Raw genomic sequence first — 23,436 nt, forward strand, 5'->3', positions numbered from 1 at the left:
CTTTTACCGCTTGAAGGCTCAACTATCAGCTGCATATGAGTCACCTTTGGACGGCGGCGGGCGCGGAGGGTCCGAGTCCTGCAGGTTTTGCATGTTGCCCTTCTCCAACACAGCTGATTCATATGGTCCGCTCATAAGCCTGATAAGCATCCTGTTGATTGGAATCAGCCGGTGTTGGAAGAGGGAAAGCTCCAAAACCTGCAGGACCTCCAAGACCCCGATTGCCCGCAGGAGGACGACGCCCACGGAATGCCTGGTGGATTATGGAGATAATGCGATCAAAACATGGAAGCTACCAAAAGAAAGATTCGAGTCTCTTTCATCAAGAAAACAATTCTATTTCTTTCTGTTTCCGTTTTGCAGCAATTAGCATTCGACTAAAGCTCAATTTTATCATTATTCACAAAGCAGTTGAAAACACTGGCAAAAAGAGCCTGTTGCAACATGGCTGATCTCTTATACTCTGCTGACACCTGCTGGCCGCTTTTTGTAATAACTACCATTGCTTTAAGCCACCTCTTCATGTAAGGAGCGGTGTCGAAGCCTTATGTATACTCTAGCATTCAAAAAACAAAAAAAGTGCAACTACGTCTTTGGGACACTTGAGATATTTAAAATAGAACATATTTATATGTTTTTGTGAGCTGTTTGCAATATTTCCGTGACTTCAATAACAAGACTGTTGACTGTTTTCAACTGCAGTGGAAAGTAAAAGTAAAAGTAATCCCGTCTTTCTGCTTGTCAAAGTCAAAGTGTCCCAGCAGAGTCCTGACATCACGTTTGTCTGCTTGCGAAAGTCACGTCGCTCATAAAGTCATGTGACAGCGAGCGGTCGCGATGCCAATTGAGCTAAAAGCGTTTCCTTTCGCCGTCTCAAGTTGTTACGGGCTGCGTTTGTCTCACGGGCCGCCGTCCGTCACCTCCGCTCTCCGTCTCTGCCACATTAAGTCCGGGGCTTTTTTTTCTTAGTCCTCTTCGCGAGGCGAGGTCAGGTCAGGTCGTCGCGGTCCCGTCAACTCATTCTTGCTCCCCGAGATCATTAGGTGGCGGCGGCGAGTTCATTGTCGTGAAATTGCACCATTTCTGTGCTTTCCTGAAGTCATTTTGAGTGAGCGAGCTTCATCGCGCGCCAGCCGTTTGAAGGCTTCCCCCGACCCGACACCCCTGCTTCCTCCCAGGTTACAATGCCAGCGACAGAGCTCACCCCTACAAAGTCAAGCCGCTCTAATTAGCGCAAGCTGCTTCCCGCGTCGGCGTCCATCTTGTCTCCTGGCGGGAGACGTGACCTGGCAGACTGCAGAGAAACTTTTCTTGTCTTACAAACAGACGTTTGAGTGCAACACCAGCAATTTGCTCTCCAACTTTCACGAGGTTTGTCTACGCTAACTTTCTGTTGGTAGCGTCCATGTTTTTAAAGCAATACATTACAATATTCTAGTAAAAGAGCCGGGAGCAAAGGGGGTTGCTTCAGTCAAAATGCCTGCGAGTGAATGAGTTCAAGTAAAATATGTATTGGGCTGTTGCATCCAATACATTTGAAACAAATAATTAAGTAGTGGTGTTTTAAATGTTCCTATATTCAAGCAAAGTGTTAATTTAAGAATAAAAAGTTTGGCCCCGCCCCATTTTGTGGGCACATATGTGAACATGTGTTGTTATTGCTTGCTGAGGTGTGAATCTTCCAAAATGCGAAGAGTTAAGGAGCAAAAAAAGGATGTGTTTGGCTTTTGACCAAAATGCACTTTTGTTTCATGCCAAAAAAAACACAAAAAAAAAACAAGAACAAGTACAAACGTTAGCTGGTGAGTCAGCGGCAGAAATGAGGAGCAAACGGAGGCGGGCGGAAAGTGAAGGGAGACGAGCAGAAAAAGAAGGATGCAAGTCAAGGACACGGAGCGGGGGGGGGGGGGGGGTCTTCATTTTGGACGAGAGGGAATTCAAACTTCATCTGCTTGTGGCTTTGGAGAAGTCAAATATCATTTATCAAATATTTCAACAATCCCGCATTTTACTCACAATCTCATCCATTAATGCCATCAAAACGGACCTTCATTATTAAACACGGTCCTTTCGGGGTTGCTGCCCGCACCTTCTCCTTAGAACCCACAGATCGGAACATATGACTTTTAAAGCCGCCACGTTGCTCCTCCCATTGCGTACGATCCGATACATTTAACAGGTTCCAAATTGGATAACATCGCAGACAGTGCTTGGTAGAAAGAGCATCATTTATGAGGTTTGAAATTTGTTAAAATACACAAAAGGACTTCACACATTTTACATCTTCCTGAATGACGTCTGCAGGAGGAAACTTGTTTTTTTTTTTTTTAATGAAAGAATTCTACCAAATCTAATATTGGGGTCGAAGGAACTGAGCGATAAAAGAAAAAGGGGATCTTCAAAGCAGCACATACTGTCCACTTGTTGTTATTATTATTATTTTTAACTCAATAAAAAATAGTGACCACTCCGCCCCCGAGCTGTATATTTAATCTGTACGTATGCCGTAGAGTTTTTATTCAGTCGTCTGCTCGCAAGATGGGAGGAGCAAGATGGCCGCTCTGTGGCTTCAACGGCTTGCACGGTACGAGCTGTTGGCTACCAGTCATATATTCAGATCAGGGTTAGTATCTGTGACTTTGAGTGCGTATGGCTTTAAAAGGCGGGGCCTGCCCTGTTGAGTGACGTCAGCGAATAAAAGTTGGTCGACATGTTGAGAAATGGATCACAAAGAGCGTCAAGTGTGAAATGATGGAAACCTTTGGACAGTCTCTGACGGACTCCTTCAAGCACGTCGGCATTTTTGTTCACGCGATTAAGGACGCTTTGAGGCCAAACCAGATCCTCGTGGAGGAAATGCCGGTAACTTTTGGTCATCAAGAAATGACACATAAACGATGTCGTGGAATCCCCACAAGTCAAAGTGGGCCGCGTATTCGCACGTTCGCGGGCGATGTCATGATATTCGTCGTTAACGCCGGGATGCATCGGCACTGCATCGATTTGCGATTTGGTGAGAGACGAGAAGTCCGCCGGCAGAGATGTCCGAAACGCCGGCTGTACGCAATTCTTTCCTAACCCCCCCGAGTTGAATTATGCTCTCGGCGCTTCCCATACGCTTCGAGGACAATCACATTAAAGGCTCGCGTCTCATTTGGCTTCCGTCTCGCGCCGTTCTCTTTCTTCTACACTTTTACCAAGACTGGGGCGAGCCGTCGCCACGGCAACCGGAGGGGAGGGGGCACGTGTGCTGTGTTATGACAGGCGGGGGAGCGAGCGCCGTCTTTGTGCACTGCGCCCGACTTGGGCCTCCGCGTCAGGGAAATGCTTTGGCGGACAAACGTTACATTTGCAACGACGCCGCTGATGGACATCGACGTCACTTTGATTGGATCACGTTGACGTCCATCTTCAATTTCACGTATTATCGCCAGTCACGCAATCCAGTGCACGAGTTCGACGACGGAGTGGCAACATTTGTTCCGCTTGTGTATGACATTTGTGCTCACACACTTTTGGCCCACTCGTAGGACATTCATAGACGAGCGTTCGTCAACAATCGTGCTACTAGCGAAGCGCTAAACGCCGACGAGTAGAATTGATGCCGCTGATGCACAGCAGGAAGACGAAATCCTCCTGGTGAAGCCAGAGAGAGAAATGAACACAATAAAGCCAAACGTATCAAATGAGTGTAATATTTGTTCCCCCATTAAAACCCTGACGTGTATGATCTGGCACATGCATTACACGAATAATCCATTAGAGGGCAGTATTGCCCGTCTGATGGCTTTTCCATCGCCCCAATTGAGAAAGGAGACACACTTATACTTATTAACTTATGAAATGTTCTTTCTGCTGGCCCCCAGGTGCTCGTTTACCTGCTAGGGAGCGCTAGCTAGCTAGCTAACATGACGGACATCCTCGCTCTCTCTTTCAGCGCATCCGTGGCAGCAAATCGTGCGCAGTGACTTCTTTCCATGTGAATTGCACACGATGCGGGCTCTGCGATTGTGACATGACGGCCGACTGATGAGACGCCGTCTGCTGTCCTGGCCGTCCTCCTGACTGACTGCGTTCAACACGCTGCCAGGGACAGTCGCGGCGGGTTACGCTAACCCGAGCTCAGTCAGTCCAAGGGGTTAAGGGAGGATCCGGCGCCGACTCTAAGCCGGCAATAACTGAAAAAGCGTCTCCGGAGCGAGCGCCGGAGCGCAGATCAACTCCCTTCGATAGACAGCGGCAGAACGCTTTGCACGCCGCTTTGCAGGAAGGACTTTTTTTTTTTTTGTAATCCTCATCATATGAATTCCTCCCTGCGTGTCTTGTTAACTAATCCAAGGCCATCGACGGCACACAATGCATCGGGGACGCAGGAAATGAAAAGTTGGCAGCGCGAGAGGCATCGGAGGGAAAAGCTTGCCGGAGAAAACATTCATATAAATATCGAATGTCTGATATTATTTTGGAGGAAGTGAGGGAGCCCAATTAAAATGGTCAGGGGGGGGCAACATCACAAGGGGGGGGATGAGGAACTCAATTCTGCACCTGCATTGGGCCAAATTGGAAACCATTAATATGTGGGCTTCCTTTCTTATTTATTTATTTCCTTTTAATTAGCTTTCACGCGCCAGAGAGGCGACTTGGGACGAGGACGCTGGCGAGAACTCATTTATTAATTGTCCAGACATTGTGTATTATTATGTCGACGCATTCTGCTAAGTGTAATGCGCGGGATTATGTCGGCGCTGGAAAGTGACATTCTTGGTGCAATTCTGAGAAACACGTCTGCAGTCAAACAAACGAGCTGTTGGCAAACCGCTTCTATTTGGAATTGCGTTCATTTCAATCGACTGCCTGCTGCCGAGTGTGCGCGAGAAATGCATTCCAATGACGCATTGGTACGGAAATGAATGGACCCCAATGATGGTACCGGCTGCTGTAAAAGATGGATTGAAATTCAGCCTTCCCAAAAACAATCTTGTTGTTTTTTTTGCATCATCATCAAAGACAATACGCCATTTTCTTTAAATGGGCCAATCATTTGTAAAAAGGACACACATTATGTGAACTGACCAAAAGTGTCGATTTTGGACAAAATATGAACTTTGCCCAATTGTGACTTACGAGGTTTCTGCACGACACCAACATTATGTTAAGAAGGTTTATAGTCACACTTTATGCTGACAAATTCAGTCCACACATTTTATTGATTTATTTGTACACATTTTTGACCAATCTAAAGAGTTAAAATTCAATGATGCAATGAACAAATGTGCCCCCCCCCCCCCAAAAAATACGAAAACAAACCAAACAAAAAAAAAAGTGCCATTTTAGAGGTTCCCAGAAAAGTGATAATTTTGGAGGTGCAAAGGATTCCTACGCAGTACATTTTACTAAAAAGAGACTATTTGGTCCCACTCTAAACAAAATAAAATGAACACTTTGAAAGAGAGTAAAAAAAGGCAATTTTACTTAATTTTTACTGTGTATGAGAAAATTGGCCTATCCCAAGACAACAATCAAGTTGAGATTGATTTTTTTTCACGCAGAAATTCAAATTTAATTTTAGAAGGAAATACATTTTATTACTTTATTAAAAAAAAAAAAGTTACACAAGGGTTGAGGGAGGAACTGCTGACTTTCAGCTTGGGAGACGCCCCAAACCCCCCCCGCGACTATTTGCTACGATCGAAAAGGAGACCACAAACATTGTCCCGTGCACAAAATACTTTTTACTTAATTTTGGGGGCCCAAATCAACTGGTTTTAGAGTCAGATGTATTCCAAAAAATGTGCAAAATTCACTGTGTACCATTTCTTGTCTGTTGTCAAAAAGTCATTTTTGAGCCACCGACTCAAAATAATCTAAAATTCATTTGGCTGTTTTGATGACTGAATGAATGAACATCTTTCTCTCGTCTCGCAATGTGCCCGTTTGGACGTCATTTCTCCGAGTCCGTGCGGCATCAAAGAAAACATTTGCAGTGAGAAGAGAAGAGAAGAGAAGAGAAAAGAAGAGAAAAGAAGAGAAGAGAAGAGAAAAGAAAAGCCGCGCCGCGCCATTGCACAAAGGCGGCGGCCATCTCGAGCCCACGCGCCGCCAGCGGCCAACTCACCGTTGAAGTTGACGGCGCGAATGTGCGCCAGCAGCTCCTTGCCGTCGATGCTGCCGGCCATGCGCGGGCACAGGCCCGGGTAGCCGTGGCAGAGCTTGCGGTGCATGTGGTGCAGCGCGTGCGCCATGGCGTAGACGGCGTCCATCACAAACTGCACTTTGCCTTCTTGCTCGTAGCTGGAGTCGCGGCCCACCTTCTCCAAACCTGCGTCGCAAACCCACAATGGGGTATTAGGGACACACATATATATATATATACATATTTTTTTATATTCTGAGAAAAAAAACGAAAGCATTGACATGCTTTCTTCAGTGGGACGGCGGTTCAAGAGCTCTTAAGGACTTCTGAACCCGCTTCACTATTTGAGGCAAGCAGTTCTTAATGAAGCGCAGAAAAACGTGTTCAGTTTCGGCCTTTACGTGTCATCGTCGGTCAACTTTTCCCACAAACAACGCAAGACCATAAACACGGCTCTACAGTGGACGCATTTGCGGCAGCCGGGCCGATGATCGGTGCCGATATTTGGACAAAAATCCACGTCAGCCTTTTTACAAACCAAACATCAAGTTGGTTTCTCAGCGAATGCTTGCGAACGTCGCGAAATCGAGGCTTGACGCGAACCCGTACGGGTCGAGGACTCATTTGCATTCATTTCAAGGATTTCCACGAAAACCGCAGCTCACCTTCCTTTCCATCAGCTGCGACTTTAGCATCAATTTGCGGCCACGACGGCGTCCCTTCCAGCGCGCCGTCCTCCGGCCCAGACACGCGTTTCTTACTTGCCTTTCTCTTTTTGTAGCCACGCTGGGCAACGCAATCCAAATCCATCAATACGAGCGTCCACGAGGCGGTCGCGAGAACGCAAGCCAGTCGGCCACGAGCTGATTTGTATGCACGCCGTTGTGTGAAGCGATCGGTCTGCCTGCCCCCAAAAATGGAAACAAGACCACGTCGTCAATTCTTGTGGCCTGGTGCCGCCCAAACAAGGCAACATTTATTATTCCTTCAAGATTACGCATTGAGGGCGGAGCAACATTGAAATGAGGGCTGTCAAATCTATAGAATAATAGAGTAATAATGTCTTTTCCTCTTGCGTGATCGGGAGGCAGCGCGAAGGACTCGCATCCCCGTTGTTGACGGCGGCGACGGCGAAGGTTAACTCGTAGTGACTCGTGGCGATGAGGCCTCGTGAAGCGCGTCAACACAAATTGTATCGATGCATTGCTGGCGCTGTGTCGGTCAATGTGTCACTCAACGTCTCATCGTGAGCAACTTGCGCCGCAAAGAACGCATGGAAAGTGAAAATACGATTTGAAATGAAAAGGCGTGACAGGGTGAAAAATGCTTTTGTCTTTGGGAATCCAAATCCAACTGATTTGAAGAATTGAGCTTGACAAGACGTGCGATTGATTTGGCACATGCGCTTCCTGACACCGATTGCCGCCACAGGTGAGGTGATGACGTGAGGATCACGTGACTTTCCTTCTTCTTCTGCAAACCACACCAGGCATCGCTCTCATCGCATCCATTTGCAAATTGCAACATTTCGTGTCGAGTGCCTTCAAATATTTCCCGCAGTGAAAATGCTCTCCGTGCAAATAACGTTTCCTTGACAAGTCTAATGAATCTGACCTCAAGAGATCAAAACTTTCTTGACAGTTTGCTCCTGCCAAATCCTGATCGAATAAATTGTAGTCATTCAATCATCGCAACAGTTCCGTCGTGCCACAACGTCGTGCCACAACGTTGTGCCACAATGTCACCGAAAAGCAACCATTTCTTTCTTGTCATTAATCAGCATTTTGCAAGAAAACGCAATCCTGCCTCCAGACGACTAAATGAGCTTATGTCCTTATGAGCGGCGCCAGAGTGGGGGGGTCGGGGGGGGGCGCACAGTTTCTCGGGATTGCATCAGGTGTGCACGTTCAAGCGCAGAACTCGAGCCACTCGCTTTTGTGTTCATTTCATCCGACACGTACAAGCGGACACTAAAAGGGTTCAAGCGCACGTCACATCTGTCCAAAATGCACTTTGCAAGCGTTCAAAGTGGCTGAAGGTCACTTCAACTTCCCAAAATGTCGGACCTTGCGAGGCACATTAGAATCTACTGAATGCGAGACGAGTGCGGCTGCTATCGGCGCCGTCGCAAAAGTCAACGCTGGCGTTATATTCAAAGCATTTCCAATTCAAGGCGGTCCTTCAGATACGCAGCCGGGCCAAGGTCCGACCAAGGTCCGACCAAGGTCCGACCAACTTGAAAAAAAAAAAAAAAGACACCAGACGGAATATTCACGCGTCTTTGTCACGAATAGCAGGTAGAAAAAGCGTCGTGAAGAGAAATGTTGAAAAGAACGTGGACGCAATATTGAATAATATCTTTGTCTCACTCGATCGCGTGAATATATCGTATTTATTTTCACTTGTATTCATTTTTTTATGAGTCATTGATTAGAATTTTGCCCTCCATCCATATGGAGCTCGTAACAATAAAAGACGGAAATGAGCCGCTTACGAATGGCATTCGTTAGCTCGACGACGAATGCGTTTGTTTTGTTTGCGTCGCCTTGCGTGCGACGCGACGCCATTAAATTGGCTTGAGTTAAAGTCATGTGATTGGAAAATGCTGAGTGGCGGCGGCGCCTCGATGGACGCCTTCACGGCCCGCCGCGCAAAGAGGCATTTTCATGGCCGCGTGTGATTGATGGCTTCGCGGACGACGGGCCGACTAATGATCGGAACCAGCGCCTTAATTAAACATCAATTAGCAGCGCAAATTCAATTCGCACCTTCTCCATTTTGTCCCATTCAAGAAATGCATTCCCCGCTCTTTTCCTTTCCAACAGAAAATATTGATGCCGTTTTTTTCTTTATGGCACCCAGAAGGAATAAATAGGAGGGAAATGAAAGTGACCAATCTTCCCAATAACACACACAATCATTTGGAATGGTCGCCAATACATTGACATTGATTCACTTTTCCTGAGACGTCGAGTCGGCATCACACAGAACGACGCACGCACGCAATCCGACACCTCCACTTTGACAACTTGGATTATTTATTGCTTTCGATTTGACTTGCGGTGAACACACGCACGCACACACACACACACACACACACACACACACACACACACACACACACACACACACACACACACACACACACACACACACACACACACACACGTTGTCTTTTACTTGTCTGGAAATTTCAAGGTTTACCTGCCAAGACAAAAATAATCAATTGCAGAAGAATAGAAAATGAGGATGAAAGGGAGGTTCGGCACGCGGTGATGAAAGCAGCGAGCAGTCGCGCCGAGGCAACACATCGACACACAAACGACAACACGTTGTGTCATTAGGGAATCATTTGTCAGTTTCTGCGAGGAGTCAATTGCATTGTCACGAAGGGGGGGGGGGGGGGGGGGTGAACAGGAACACAAGAACAGTTTGAAAGAATTTGAATTAGAGATGGACCGATACCGATGTTGATTATTAGTAGTCAAGAAGGCCGATATTTGAAGCCGATATTCATTTTCAGTAAAAAAAAAAAAAGGGGGGGTGTTGTCATCAACATTTTTAAATACAAATGTCAATCTTGACTTTGCTGTAATGTCTTATTGAACATTTTTTCAGACTTTTCAAAATGTAATTTTTTTCAGAAAAATACTTTTTTTTTCCCCCCCAAAAAAAAAGAGTTCAGGGAGCTCCCAAGGTTATCAGAACATCATTATTTTAAGTGGAAAACCAATTTTTATAGTACACGTGAGTAAAAATGTCCAAATTGTGGCCCATTGACTCCCATTATAAATCCTCATTTTTCAATTTTTTTGATGCGCTGCACACCTGACGTGTGATTGCGCATTTCCTGCGATGACCCGATTGATCTCTTCACCGGGGCATCAAGTCAATGTAGAAACATGTGTTTTTGCCATATTACACCAGATGGCGCTAGAGAGCTAATGAGCATTTTTGGTTGAGCTGACTTCGGTGTCCGAAACAAGAAAACGCCGTTGGGATCGAGAGCTGGTGTGCGTGCGCCAATACTCCATTTTGAACGAGTTTTTTTGTATATATACAGAAGATAGTTGTGCTCTTCGGTGTCCATAAAAGGCAAAAAAAAAAAGTTCCGAACGTAAGCAGCATCTCTTATTGTCAATCAATAATTCCCTGAGATTAGAATGGATTTAGATTTTGCCCTTTGATCAAAAAGGCCGCTAGCGATATTCATCAAAATCCTCGTTTCTACCCTCGCTACATTTGTACCCTCTCAAGATGAGTCCGATTGAAATCCAGCGCTGGAATCCGGATGACAAAATTGCCAAATAAGCAGCAGGTGTTCACAAGAAGCCAATCGACTGCAGCGCTTTCCTTGACGGATGCCGCACTGCTGACATAAGCATTTAATATACATTACGGCTTTGTTATTATGGGAATATATTACCGCCGATTCCAAAGAGCTTCAATAAAATATTCATGAGTCATTATTCATACGATGCTTCATCACCGCGCTGGCCCGTGGACCGGCTTCCTCTGCGGCGCTTCCGCTTCACTTTATTCGCCGTTAGATCTCGCGAGCTCGCCGTTCGCCGCGACAAGCTAACAGGAATGTCACGCTGAGGGATCGCCCGTTGGATGCCAGCGAGCCGTCCCACGCAAACAAAGGAGCGAAAAGGGGGAGGGGCCCAACACCGTCCGAACAGCGGGACGGGGACAAATGGATCCGGCGGGGCGGGAAGAGACAAACGGACCAGACAGGAGGGAAAACATATGACGGGGAAATCGCATTAGTGGAACAGCGCCAGCATGTGTTTGCGTGCGAAGGGCTTTTATGTGCATGAGCGCAGCGGCGGCGCGTGACGCAAACGTAGCCTCGGGACACGAACCCGACAAGCAAATTGCAATAAATACCTTTTAATGAGCATTTAGGCGCAAAGTTGACTTGGAGTCAAGCAGCATTTTGGTGGGATTAAAGTCATCCGTTGCGTCTCCACTCCGGGGATGAACAACGGAAAAAGAGGCTCACAACTCTGTGGATAGAAAAAGTCTACACACCCCTGCTCTTTTTTTCCCGTTTTCTTTTCTTTGCTCGGTCTCGATAGTTTCTGTTGGAATTCTTCTTCTTCTCCGCCAAGAATCGGATTTTTGAGACGCTGAACATGAACGAAAACTCACCACACTTTACACACAAAAATGTGATATTTTCAAGTTGCCATACACGAGTCCAAAACAAAATGGGTCTGTAGCGCCCCCAACGCTCGGCCCTGACCCGCTACTTTTGACCTACGGCTAAAAAAATTGGGGTCACAGACATATCATTCGACAGGGGCGGGCATCAAAGCATTTCCTGTCGTACGTTACGTCCAGATGTACAATTTGTTTTATGGGTGTCATATTCGAACAAACTCATCCTACAGAATTTGACGTGTTTCATCTTAAGATGACAAATTATTGGATGCTTTTCATTTTTGTCCCACGCCGTTGCCGTGACAATGCACTGATTGGAAAGAAAAATGATGATGTTGTTTTTGAGACATGGGCAAAAACTCTTGAAGCTTTGAGCAGACATCAGACCCGTTCGTCAACATCAATATTTTAAATACATTTTTTGATTCTTGGCCTTTTGAGTGTTTTATGTTATTCATTTATTGTTTCAACTGTCTTCACTTCTATACGTCTGATTCTGACTTTAATGTGAGATTTCTTTCTTTTACCGCCAAAAACGTCAATTGTCGTCAACTAGGTTTTTTGTTTTTTTTTGGTGCAACGTCTCGTGCGGCGCTGGTTTGTGAATGTTTGGGAAAATCGCCACTAACTATTGTATCCCTTTTCAATGGGCTCCTGTGGATCAAATGACATGAAAACATGGCGGATCTTAGGAAATAGAAGGTTTTCAAAGATGACGTGAATGATCAAAGCCTTTGTCACATTTAATCGAATTCACAAAACGATTCGTGTCAAAGTCACTGTTGTGCAGAAAATGAATCTTTTCACAAACTGCTTGTTTTCTGCTTATCTTTTCAATGTCACTCAAATGACCCATTTTCAAATGCTAATTACGAGAGAACGGAATAAGGTAGAAACATACTTTTTTTCTGATCAAAGGATGGAATCCAATCGTTCATATGGTAGATGATGATGTCGTCATAGCGGACAATATTCTGTTTGCCGAGTGAAGACGATTGAAAATGCTCAACATCGTCTGCCACTGTCGGGTTGTTTTTTGGCAGTAAAAGAGTTCATCTGACTTTAAATTGAGAATTCTGACTTTGTGACGAAGAGCTATGAATTGTGGGGGGGAAGTCAGAATTCTGACAATAACGTCAGAATCATCACCTTAAAGTCAAGAATCACAGAATTCTCACTTAAAAGCGAAATTGTGTGGAAAAAGTTCCGAAGTTATTTACCACGGTCTCTTTTTTTTTTTATTATATCATAATGACCTGGCATTTGAACAGGGGGGGGTGTAGACTTTTGATATCCACTTTATAGTCTATAAAACTCTCGCAAGACATCTCAGTGCGCTCGCGTGTTTACGAGTGTAGCGATCGATGGAGGTACAAAACATAAAGCCGCATGTGTGTGCGTGCGCGTGTGCGTGTGCGTGCGCGTGTGCGTGCTCCATCCAGGCATGAGTCACGTGTGAATAAAGTAAAGTAAGCGCGTCCTCCGCGGGGCTGACAAAAGATCATTTGGCGCCGTCTAAATGGCACTTGAGCTCGCAGGGGTGACAACAAACGCAACGCGTCACGTCTCTGCCATGGCGGCTCTCCTTGCCTTTTGCGATGGCCATCTGTCTCCGTGCTCCACTTGAAAGCTTTCGCAGGCCGATAAGCCTGCCCCCCCCCGCCCCCCCTTACATCCACCTTGTTAGCATACGCTTGATTTGCAGCTACTTCAGAGAGCGCCTCACGCACGCCCACACTGCGAGCACCGGGGGGGCTTTGTATCTTCAAAAGCGGAGCACTTCTTACAAAAAAGAAGTTTCAAGCGTTAAAAAGTTGGGAGAATTAAGAATCAGGACCAAATGATGGTCCAATCCAAGGCTTGGTTGACGAATGATCAATTAGGAGGAGCAGCTTTGATTGTCATCCTCCTATTTTTTTCCCTCCATTAATTGTTGCTAAACGAGCAGGAAGTGACGAGTGACGAGTTGTCGGTTCCATGCAGCCAGCAGGCAACACAATAATGCCTTGCTTCGATGCACGATGGTGCCGTAACATTGCAAACGCCACAAAGCCAGCGGCTTCGCAAAATGCCTTTTAAAAGCATCCAATTGCTGAAGACAACAAAAAGAAATCGTTTCGCTGCGAAATTCACGCTAAAAACTCAACCAGCAGTTTTGCTTCTTTTCAGTGGACGACCAAAATTGCCAAACAACTTCTCATTTTTCATGATGTGGTTTGATTGAAATGAGTTGTACTACTTCCATTTCCACTCAACTCATTCAAACCCCAAAAAGCGTCAATCATTTTTTTTTATACTTTGTCCTTCGCTCCCAAAAACATATTCTTATGTTTTTTTTACATTTTCTTTATGCTAGAGCATAAAGAAGGCTTTGATGCACCTTCTGGTGGTTTAAAGCAATGACATGTATTACAAAACGGACAGAAGGTGGCAGCAGAGTATCACAGATCAGCCAGGGCCATGTTGAAAAAAGCTCATTTGCCCAAAGTTCTAAACAGATTTGTGAATAATGATGAAACTTAGCTATATTCAAACGCTAATTGCTACAAAACGAAAACAGAGACTCATTTTTCTTTCCATGTTTTTATAGCAATAGCACAGAATATTCTGTGGGACTTGCAAAAAGTCAAAGTCCAGAAAAACAGCCGGGAGCGAAGGGGGTTGCTTCGGTGAAAGTGGCTGGATGAGTTCATGTCCCGCGCGTGTTTTCAATCTCTCAAGCAATAATAATCAGGCTCGTTTCCATATGCTGGCCATCAGGTGTGTCGCCGCGGTCAACTTGAACAGAAGGGGGCGCCGATTGGCTTTCGTGCCTCGATGATCGCGAGGTCGCAAACTCCAGCGCTCGGAATTAACGGACTCCGCTGTCGGACACCGAGCGGCGGTGGGGGTGGGGGGGTCGGGGGTCGAGTTGGGACTCCACGCGCACGCTTGCACAAATGCCACGGAAAGTAATAGATGGTCAGTCGCAGCCCTCGCAAACCTAATTATGGGAACTAATGACGGCTGTCGGGCCGAAGAGACCCGCTGCGACACTCACACAAACACGCACACACGCACACACGCGGCAAGCAGTGAAGAGGATTTGCGCTTGATGTTAGCGAGCCATAAAGACAAAAGTATTGAATGTCGTTGCTGTGCTCGACGTGGTTTGCGGTCGCGCTGCAGTCGCACGTGATGACGCGCACGTGGACGTGCACGTACGGCTTGTAAACACAGATGGTTACACCTCCGTTGCGCTGCGGGCCTTCGTCTCCAATAACAAGCCGCGAGCGCTTTGACACGACAGCAGACAAACACGGGTCGAAAGCGCAGATGCAAGCAAACGCACACACAACAACAACAACAACAACAACAACACAAAATGAGCACAAGGAGGCAATTTCAAGGAGAAACTGCTGAACGTACTTTGAACGTGTGCTGCTCTAACGGCAGGCCAAAATCAAGAACAAGATTCTTCCAACATATTATTACAGTCAATTGGACGAGTAGCACCAAATAGAGTCCGTTTTACTGCAGGCTCAGATTCGCACTTGGACGACAGTAAAATAAAGAATTGAAAACTTAGGAAGAGCTGACACGAGCGACATACGAACACAAAGCGAGAGCTGCGTGGCTCGGGGACGAGATCCACTCGATTGGCTCGGGGACGAGATCCACTCGATTGGCTCGGGGACGAGATCCACTCGATTGGCTCGGGGACGAGATCCACTCGATTGGCTCGGGGACGAGATCCACTCGATTGGCTCGGGGACGAGATCCACTCGATTGGCTCGGGGACGAGATCCACTCGATAGTCTGAAGGTTGTGAGTTTGTTCCTTTGCCCTTGAGTGACTTGTTTTTTTTGTGTATTCTTCATTTGACTTTCTTGTGGAAATATTACTATTATTATTAAAAAATGAGTCTATTTGGTCCCACTCTAAATAAATATATAATATAAATAGTCACACAACAGCAGATTCAACACATCAACTCAGATGCTTGTAGAAAAAAAACTAAACGTAGGAATGTGTAAATAATCCTTCTGGAAACATAAATGTACAAGTAAATGTCCATTTTTCCAACGGGTTCGGGTTGACCCAAACACGGTCGTGATCGCCGCCGTCCCTTGACTTTGTTTTCATGTGTTCAATGTGAAGTCGTACCTGTGCACTTCTTCAGGATGCCGGGTCGTCTGGCGTGCATGCCCAGCTTACAGTTGAAGTTCTCCTCCCAGAACTCGGCAAACCAAACGTTCCTCCTGTTGTTGGACAGGGAACGGCTCCGGAAATAGCGGTCAAAGGCTGCGAGAACATCAAAGACGGCGCTTATTGGACATTTGCATTTCCATATGTTAATGAGGCGTGCGTTTGAACACACGAGCTGGAAGACGACCCCGTTGTAAACCAGCAGACATTTTTGCTAAGCTGCAGAAATCCATCGACAGTCGACTCCGCCGGGACGCCATCGGCGTGCCAGTCAAAGCAACTGCGGAGGGGGCGGGCAAATCCCGGGCGTCAGATGCGCTCGACTGCGGGTCAACGCTGGCAAGAGCCGCCGTCATTCGTCGCCTCGGCTGTCGAGGCGACGCGCCTGGGAAGCGCCTCAGGAATGTGGCGCGACTTTTCCTCACGTAAGCCCGCATCGACTGACCGGCATTACTGGGATCGGTCTGGAAGTCAAATAGCCAAGCTATGCAGTCACAATGCGTTGGGACATCGTGAAGTTTAAGACACGGCTTGACTGATCCGCTTTGGACCGTCTAAAAGAACCCGTTGATTGCCGAGATTGGACCGCGGCACCGGAGAAGCCAAATCCCCAAACCGCTGCAGGCCAGAGCACCCGATTGGATTTCTGCTCTCAGAGCCCAATAACACATTTCTTCCTTTGCTCCATCGTTGCCCCTCAAAGCGTCGGCGGCGGAATCGAAAAATGTCTGAAGAGCCGCCGATGCCCGTTTGACAACGAAACAAGGAATGTTGCGCTCGCTACGTTCGAGCACTCACCGTCCACGGATGCTCGCTTGGGAAGGATGGTGATGGCGCCCTCCGCCACCTTCTCCTGGCCAATCACGGGGGAGATCTTGGACCCCCAGCTGTCGGAGCCCACCCACAGGAAGTGGCCTGTCTGGTTGTTCCTCTTGGCTGCATCCAAAACGCGCCTGTCGATGAAGAAAACGCGACAAAAGCCAAAATGCCAGTCGGCGCCGAGACGGCCGGCGGGACCCTCGTCGGACGCCGGCGCTTACCGTATGTCGTCTTCATTCGCAAACATGATGACGGCCCGAGCGTTGGACGTCTCCAACAGCCGTCGGATGATCTTGTCAAACTCCCCCGGCTTCGGCTCTCTCGGGATCTTCAACGACTGCGCGATGCAAACACCGCCTGCGACCACAAGGGGGAGATTTTAATGCTCAAACAGCTCACAGCATTTATAGTTCACCTTCCGAAACCGACTTAGAAAGGATGAATATGCAGCGCTTGAAAACGATAAGCGGTCAGCAGCAGGCCAAGCCGGAAGCTCGTGCGCGGGTTCCAGGGAATACGCAAAAGGTTGGAGGGAGACGAAGGAAGACCTTCAGCGAATCGTTCCCAAAAAGACTTCTTCGGTTGGAAATTTCAGGTGTGGCGAAAGGACCTCGACGTTGGAGGTCCACTTTGAATCGGCACTTCGGTCAGCGGCTTCTTTGGATTTCGAGTCTTAGAACTGAAGGAGTTCAGAGGTCATTGCGCAACACCTCCAAAAATAGGAATGCTGCTTTTGCTCCCATTTTTTACAAGATGAACTCAAAGGTCTAAAACTTCTGGGGACTCAGACTGACCGATGGGGGTTCCGGGGGACTCAGAGAAGCAGTCAGTCCTCGGACCCCCTCCCCCCTAAAACAAAAGTGCACCTTTCAGAGTGGCCTTTTATTGTGGGCAGTCTAAGGCACACCTGTGCACTAATCATGGTGTCTCGTCAGCATCTTGATATGACAAATTGTGAGGTGGGATGGATCATCTCGGCAAAGGAGAAGTGCTCACTATCACAGGATGATACTGTTTTATGAACAATATTTGAGGAAAATTGTCATCTTGTGTACGTGGAAGACGTTTGAGATCTTTTGAGTTCATCTTGTGAAAAAATGGTAGCAAAAACAAAAGTGCTGCGTTTCTATTTTTGTTGAGTGTTTTGCCCAATTTGATCACCTTTTGCGGTTCTAGCGCTTGCTGACCGTTTTTCCTTTCCCGTATTGAAGGCATTCTTTATTAGCTCCTCTTTTTCGTATCACGAGCCTGGCTCAAGGTGCGAAAGTGTGCCTTTGTGTAGGCTGACGTCTTTGGACGTCTTTCGGCAGATCCTCAACCTGTCCAAATGTTCAGCGTTTTGAGTTTTGTTTGCGCTGCTGAAGCAGGACGTTTGTTGCGCGCGCGTACGGCGCGCGTGGGCTTCCGCCGCCAATCATCACAACTTGTAGCGTGCGCACGTACGTGCAAATATTCATTAGCCTCCGAGTGGGATCGTTCCCAATGAGCATCTTGCCACTGAATACTAAAAGCAAACACTCGCTCCAAAACTTTCTCAAGGATAATCGTCTCCTCGACGTGCACTTTGGTATTCATGGCTAGTATTGCAAAAATGTGCATGTTGGTGCGTTCTCACCGCGTTGTCCTTGGAGCGGTTTGGAAGTGATTAAGCCCGTTTTTTTTTGTTTTTTTTGGACTGGTCTCATCAGTAAGTGCATGCAAAGCGGACGCCCCACAAATGAAGTCGCTGGCAAAAAAAAGTGCGTCGGAATCCGCCAACATTCGTCCTCAAACATTCATCATCGCTGCTGAAAATGGCCGCTCTTTCTTACATACATCAAAATGGCTCTTAGATAATCAACAACTGTGATGTTGTTGTTGTCGTTCTTTCGATCCCATTTTGATTGGCGGAACCGTCTGCTTCCAGCTGACCTGATTTGAAAGGTTTCGTCTCGCAGCCAAATCCAAAAACGCGAGCTTTTGCAAGTTATTTCCCACGTATTATGGTGATGATAATTGTTTTGTTTTGCTCGCAAATTGTATTGATGACGAACGTCTGTGACGAAGCGCGTCACTCACAAAGCTTTGCAAGGAAGAGCACATTTTTTGGGACACGTTCAAACTTTGTTCCTCAAAGAAATGCGCTTGATAACAACAAAGGTGTATTGATTGATTTTGAATGTTGGCAGTTTTGCTCCTCCATCGTTTTGAGCCTGTTTTGAAACGTGGCTTCGTCATCAATATGCAATTTATGACGTGCGTTGTATCGCCGTTGAGGCCTCAAAACATAGCACAAAGCAAGCGTTCCATCCCAAGTCACGTCTTTTCACGTTCCATCGTTGCAGGTCTCAGTAAACGCTGTTTTGTTAGCGCAATCGTCGCCCGTTTATCAGGAATGAATTATTTGCTCGCCATCCGTTGAGCTCTGAGTTGATCTCCAATAACCCGATGAGGCTTGAGCGGGGAATGGATTGTGACGAAATGACATCGTGTCTGTTAACGCGACAATTCTTTTCGTACTTTCAAAAACGGAAACAAACTCCCCGACTGTAAATGAAGTCCGGCGTGTTTGGGGATAAACGAGCGCTAATTAGTTTCCGAGCGGCATTGAAGTTTTCTCTCATGGCCGATCTCCTTTTGGAACGATAATCGTTAGTTCATAAGAATGCGATGTAAATATGAGTGAAATTGCATCCAATGTTGAGGCCAGCGAATGTCGCCTTGACGCGACAAAGTCAATACAATCGACGGTCCATTATGAAGAAGACTTTTGTTTAAGGTGCGCGACGGAGCCCGCCACAGCCACAGCTGGAAAATGGACGGCTTACGGTTGCTCTTTGATGAACCCGCCCACAAGTCTTGCACGAGGACAGAAACGCTGCTCTCATGACGACGCCCGCCCTCGCCGGCGCTGCTTCAGAATTCAAAAATGTGCTGCTTCTTGATAGCACGTCCGTTGCTAGCGGCGCCGCACAATCAATGATTCATGACGTGACCGCGAATCTTCTCCGGCAGCCACTTGACGGAGAACATTCGGCTTTTGGGGCGTCCGCGTGAGACCCAAAGCAGCTTTTTGCAGATTAAGGCTCGCAAACAACTTGCTTCTGCTTATTTGCCCGCGTTCTCCGCAGGCTTGCAAATCAATCACCAAAAAAACACCCCAAGAACGTCTGCCCATGGAAAAGTACATGCTTTAATTAAAATGTGACGGAACGGATAGAGGAGGCCTTGTTGCCCGGAGCACAAATTAACGTGCACAAATTAAGCTATCGCAAAGCCGAAACAGACCGCAGGTGAAAACGCGTTTGTGACTGGGTCAGAATATTAAGACGGAATACGAGCACTAAAGTACCTGTCGGGTGAAGATTGTGGGGGAGCAAAAGTGCCAAAATCAGAAGTAAATAAATGAATAGAAATAAAAAGGCAATTATTCCAAAATGAAATACAAAAAATGAGTGTTTTCTGTCTATATCATTTATTCTCTAAAAGGATCAGCGGAGATTTGGTTATATATTTAACAGGAGACAACATGCTAAATAGTAGGCGGCCATATTGAAATTGAGATACATCAATAGGCAGAAATATTTCATCTCAGACGTCTTTCAAATGCGTCTTGGGAGTCTGCGGTTCGTTTCACCATCTTGCTCCATCTGCGTGTGCGTGTGCGTGTGCGTGTGCGTGTGCGTGTGCGTGTGCCGGTCTGTCTTCACCGCAGGAGTCCAACAGTCTAGCGCCGAAGTCAGCATTCTCCAAGGTCCGAGGCGAGACGAGTGGGCACCGACTTTAATGTCCGCAGTGCCATGTTTTTAAGTGCTTGCGGCTTCTCCTCTGGACGTGAGACACAAGACGTCGGAGCCAAGATGTTGGTCTTGACGAATTGCCGACGCCGTCCATCCGCGGACGGGCCACGCCGGGTCAGATAGCGATGGTTTGACCGGCTACCGGCGCGTCACCTTTTGGCCATCTTGCAATCCAATCAATGGCGAGAATCCCACTCGGCGTTCCTTTCGCCAGACGGCGGATTTGGGCAGGACGGACGAGCAGAAAGGGGAGACTAGGGCGAGAAGGCGGCACGGTGGGATCAGGTGAAAATGAAAGGATGAGGGCAGAGGAGAAGATGAAAATGATAGGGAGGAGGAGATAAGCAAGGGATGATTGGATGTCAGAGCACCGATAAGAAGCGCAAGGTCAACGTTAAGCCGCGAGATCACAAAGAGAGAAGACGTCCTCTCGCCGCACACGCCGCACACGCCGCACACGCCGCCACTCGCCGCCACTCGCTTTCCGACCACCACAAGATTTGGCCCCCCTTTTCGCAATTCCTCTGCTCGCACGCTCTCGTGTCCTGCACGCACTTCCAATCTGCCAGTAATCACACATCCAATTACTGCTCGAACCTGAGACGAAGGCCATTTGCCAGTCGGACTACGTACAGCACGACATGTGGGGCTCGATCGGGTGCGCCCGATTGGAGTGCCTCGGGTTTCCTATTTGCACAAATCCCGTCGTGCAAATGAAAAGAATCCAGCCGTGCAAGCAAACCCCAACAAGAGGGGAAAAGTCCCCGACATTGCCGTGAAAGCGTTTGCCAACCGGCACACGGACCGGAGAGAGTGAAGGCCGATGGTTGGCGCTGGTCGGTCCACAGATTGCTGTACGCTTTCTATTTCACTTGATTGTCACGCACTTAATTGATTGAAATCTTTATTTTCAACATCAAAACAGTCAACTCAACAAAATCAAAACAATACCATAAAAAATCATAAATAAAAAAAAACAATACATCGATCATTAACATGCTCGAAAGTAGTCAAGTACGGATTTAATCCTACCCCAAGATTACGAGATGATGAAATTCAAACGATTATAGAACTAGCGACCGCTTCCTGGTGAAGAAGGTTAAGTTATGACTTGATTGGTCGGAGCTCAGACACAGAAAGCTCAAGTGGCCGGTTTGAATCGAGCCTTACGTAAGAAACCGCAGCAGTTGATGAAGCACACTCTGTGGTACGGCCCAACGGAAGCGGCCGCGGGGGCAACGGCTAGAGCAGGGAAGCCCGCACTTCCCTCTCCCCAGCCACTTCGTCTAGCTCCTCTGGCGGGATCCCAAGGTGTTCCCGGGCCAGCCAAGAGACAAAGTTTCTCCAGCGTGTCCTGGGTTGTCCCCGGGGCCTCCCGCCGCTGGGACATACCCGGAACGGCTCTCCAGGAAGCATCCAAACCAGATGCCCGAGCCACCTCAACCGGTTCCTCTCAACCACTCATCCATCCATCCATTAGCTTAACCGCTTATCCTCACAAGGTTTGCCGGAGCCCATCCCAGCTGGCCTCGGACAGTCGGCAGGGTACACCCCGAAATGGCCGCCAGACATTCGCAGAGACCAACAATCATCCACACTCATTTACTGGTCAATATACCCGAAAATACAGACAGCCTTTTTTCCATAAAAAAAAGAGAGAGATTTAACCTGTAAAACTGTGGCGTTAAATGTGATACGCTCCAAAATGTTGGCGCACCCAAGAAGCACAACAAGTGATACGGCTGTTGTAGACGGACAGCAGCCGGCAGATTCCCTTTCGGTCCCGGCAGACGGCGACGGCGACGGCGGCGGCGACAGCTCACCTGCATCTGGCCTGGATTGAAGGCAAGAGACCGCCCACATGAAAGATCCACGTAGCTTTGTTTGGCTAGCACGTGGCATTTGTTCCAGCTAGCCTTGATGCTACATTTGCTACCTAAATGTGCCGATTGCGGCGGGAGGAGGCGGCGTGCGACGCGATGCTCTGATACTGTACGCACCGCGAGACCACCTTCCGGGTACGATTCATATCAGCTTTTAAGGACACGGGTGACAACCCTTTTAGGTGACTGCAAACGACGCTCTACAAAATGGATGCGCTTGGCCCGGGAACGTCATGAGTCACAATCGAGTTGATGGTGTGGAATCGAGTTGGGCCTGACAGCTGCTTTGAACTCCTTTTATGGCTGCGGAATCCATTTTGGCAGATACAGATCACGTCCAGTCTCATCGTCATGAGCTTTTCTTACGACAACTCATCAGAGGAATTCATCTTAACTGTAGGTTAAGACGTAGAGAACAAAAACGGGAGAAGAAAAACGGGAGTGCAATTTGGGAATCCGCACGCCAATTTTAGCTTGAATCGGTAACGCTGTGCCAGAGAATGCCATCAAAGAAGTCATCTTCGTTTTGTTTGTTCCCATGTTGTTGTCGTCGTTCAAAACAGCTGCCGTTCATGTTGACGCTCACGAAACGGCTGCGTTGGAAATGCTTTTCATTTCTTCCTGCGGCCGACAGCGTTCGCAAACAGATTGCGGCTGCATTAGCGATCCGATTAAAACGCTTTTGTTAAACACTGTGCAACGGCACTTTGATGATTTTGTTTTGCAAGAAGACACGAAGCCGGACTACTTTTGCCAAATGGATTTTTTCCTGCGACTTCATGATGAGTTACAATTTCATCTGTTGAGGAAAGCGATGATCAATTCAATCCTCCTGGACAGAGATTTGACTTTTCGATTGTTTCTATCGAAAATCTTTACGTCAACAACATTTGGCGAGTTACAAAGCGCAACGGCGGATCATCTGCACGTTAGCAAAATAGCTTTGACCAAATCCAATGTTGTGGTGCCGTTTATTTAAAAGTATGGAGAGAGGAAGCGGCACACAGCTGTTGCACTTTGGATGGATTTGCCTTGCGGGGGGGCGTGGGGGGGGGGGGGGGGGGGGGGGTTCGGGCTGTTAAGCAGGAGACCTGAATTTCATTCTTTATCTCCCGCAAATCGGCCACTCAGCAACACACAAAAAGCCAACTGCGGCCCGACAATCGCGCATCAGCAAGTCGACGTCGCCTCCCGTAATTGTCAATTACGACATTTGCCAAATAAGACGCAAACGGCTTCAATATTCAAAAGCGACGCCGTGTGCAACGCAGCTGGCCAATCAGCCGCGCCGTACCGCATTCAGCTGCTAATTTGTTGCCATTTACATTTTCCAAGGAAGACAATATTTGTGTGACGTTATGCTTTGTGAAGAGCAACGACCGAACAGGACTTATTGTTGCTGACAGCATCCGTGTGGAAAAACGGCAAACGGCGAACGGCGTGCTTGAATGGACGGCAATACATT

At 47.4% G+C, this 23,436-nt stretch overlaps 1 protein-coding gene across 2 annotated transcripts in view; it reads right to left on the bottom strand.

Moving 5' to 3' along the window:
- grm8a (glutamate receptor, metabotropic 8a) overlaps nt 1–23,436 on the bottom strand; it is a 133,479-nt gene that overhangs the window by 16,233 nt on the left and 93,810 nt on the right. For both annotated transcript variants that reach the window (XM_077543990.1, XM_077543991.1), the window contains exons 4-7: nt 16,531–16,666; nt 16,289–16,443; nt 15,449–15,586; nt 6,116–6,319 (exon numbers count right to left, since the gene is read on the bottom strand). In XM_077543990.1, coding sequence (XP_077400116.1) covers nt 6,116–6,319; nt 15,449–15,586; nt 16,289–16,443; nt 16,531–16,666 — 633 coding nt within the window. The remainder of the gene's footprint in view (nt 1–6,115; nt 6,320–15,448; nt 15,587–16,288; nt 16,444–16,530; nt 16,667–23,436) is intronic.

Source organism: Vanacampus margaritifer, chromosome 15 (assembly GCF_051991255.1).
Source record: "Vanacampus margaritifer isolate UIUO_Vmar chromosome 15, RoL_Vmar_1.0, whole genome shotgun sequence".
NCBI lineage: Eukaryota > Metazoa > Chordata > Actinopteri > Syngnathiformes > Syngnathidae > Vanacampus > Vanacampus margaritifer.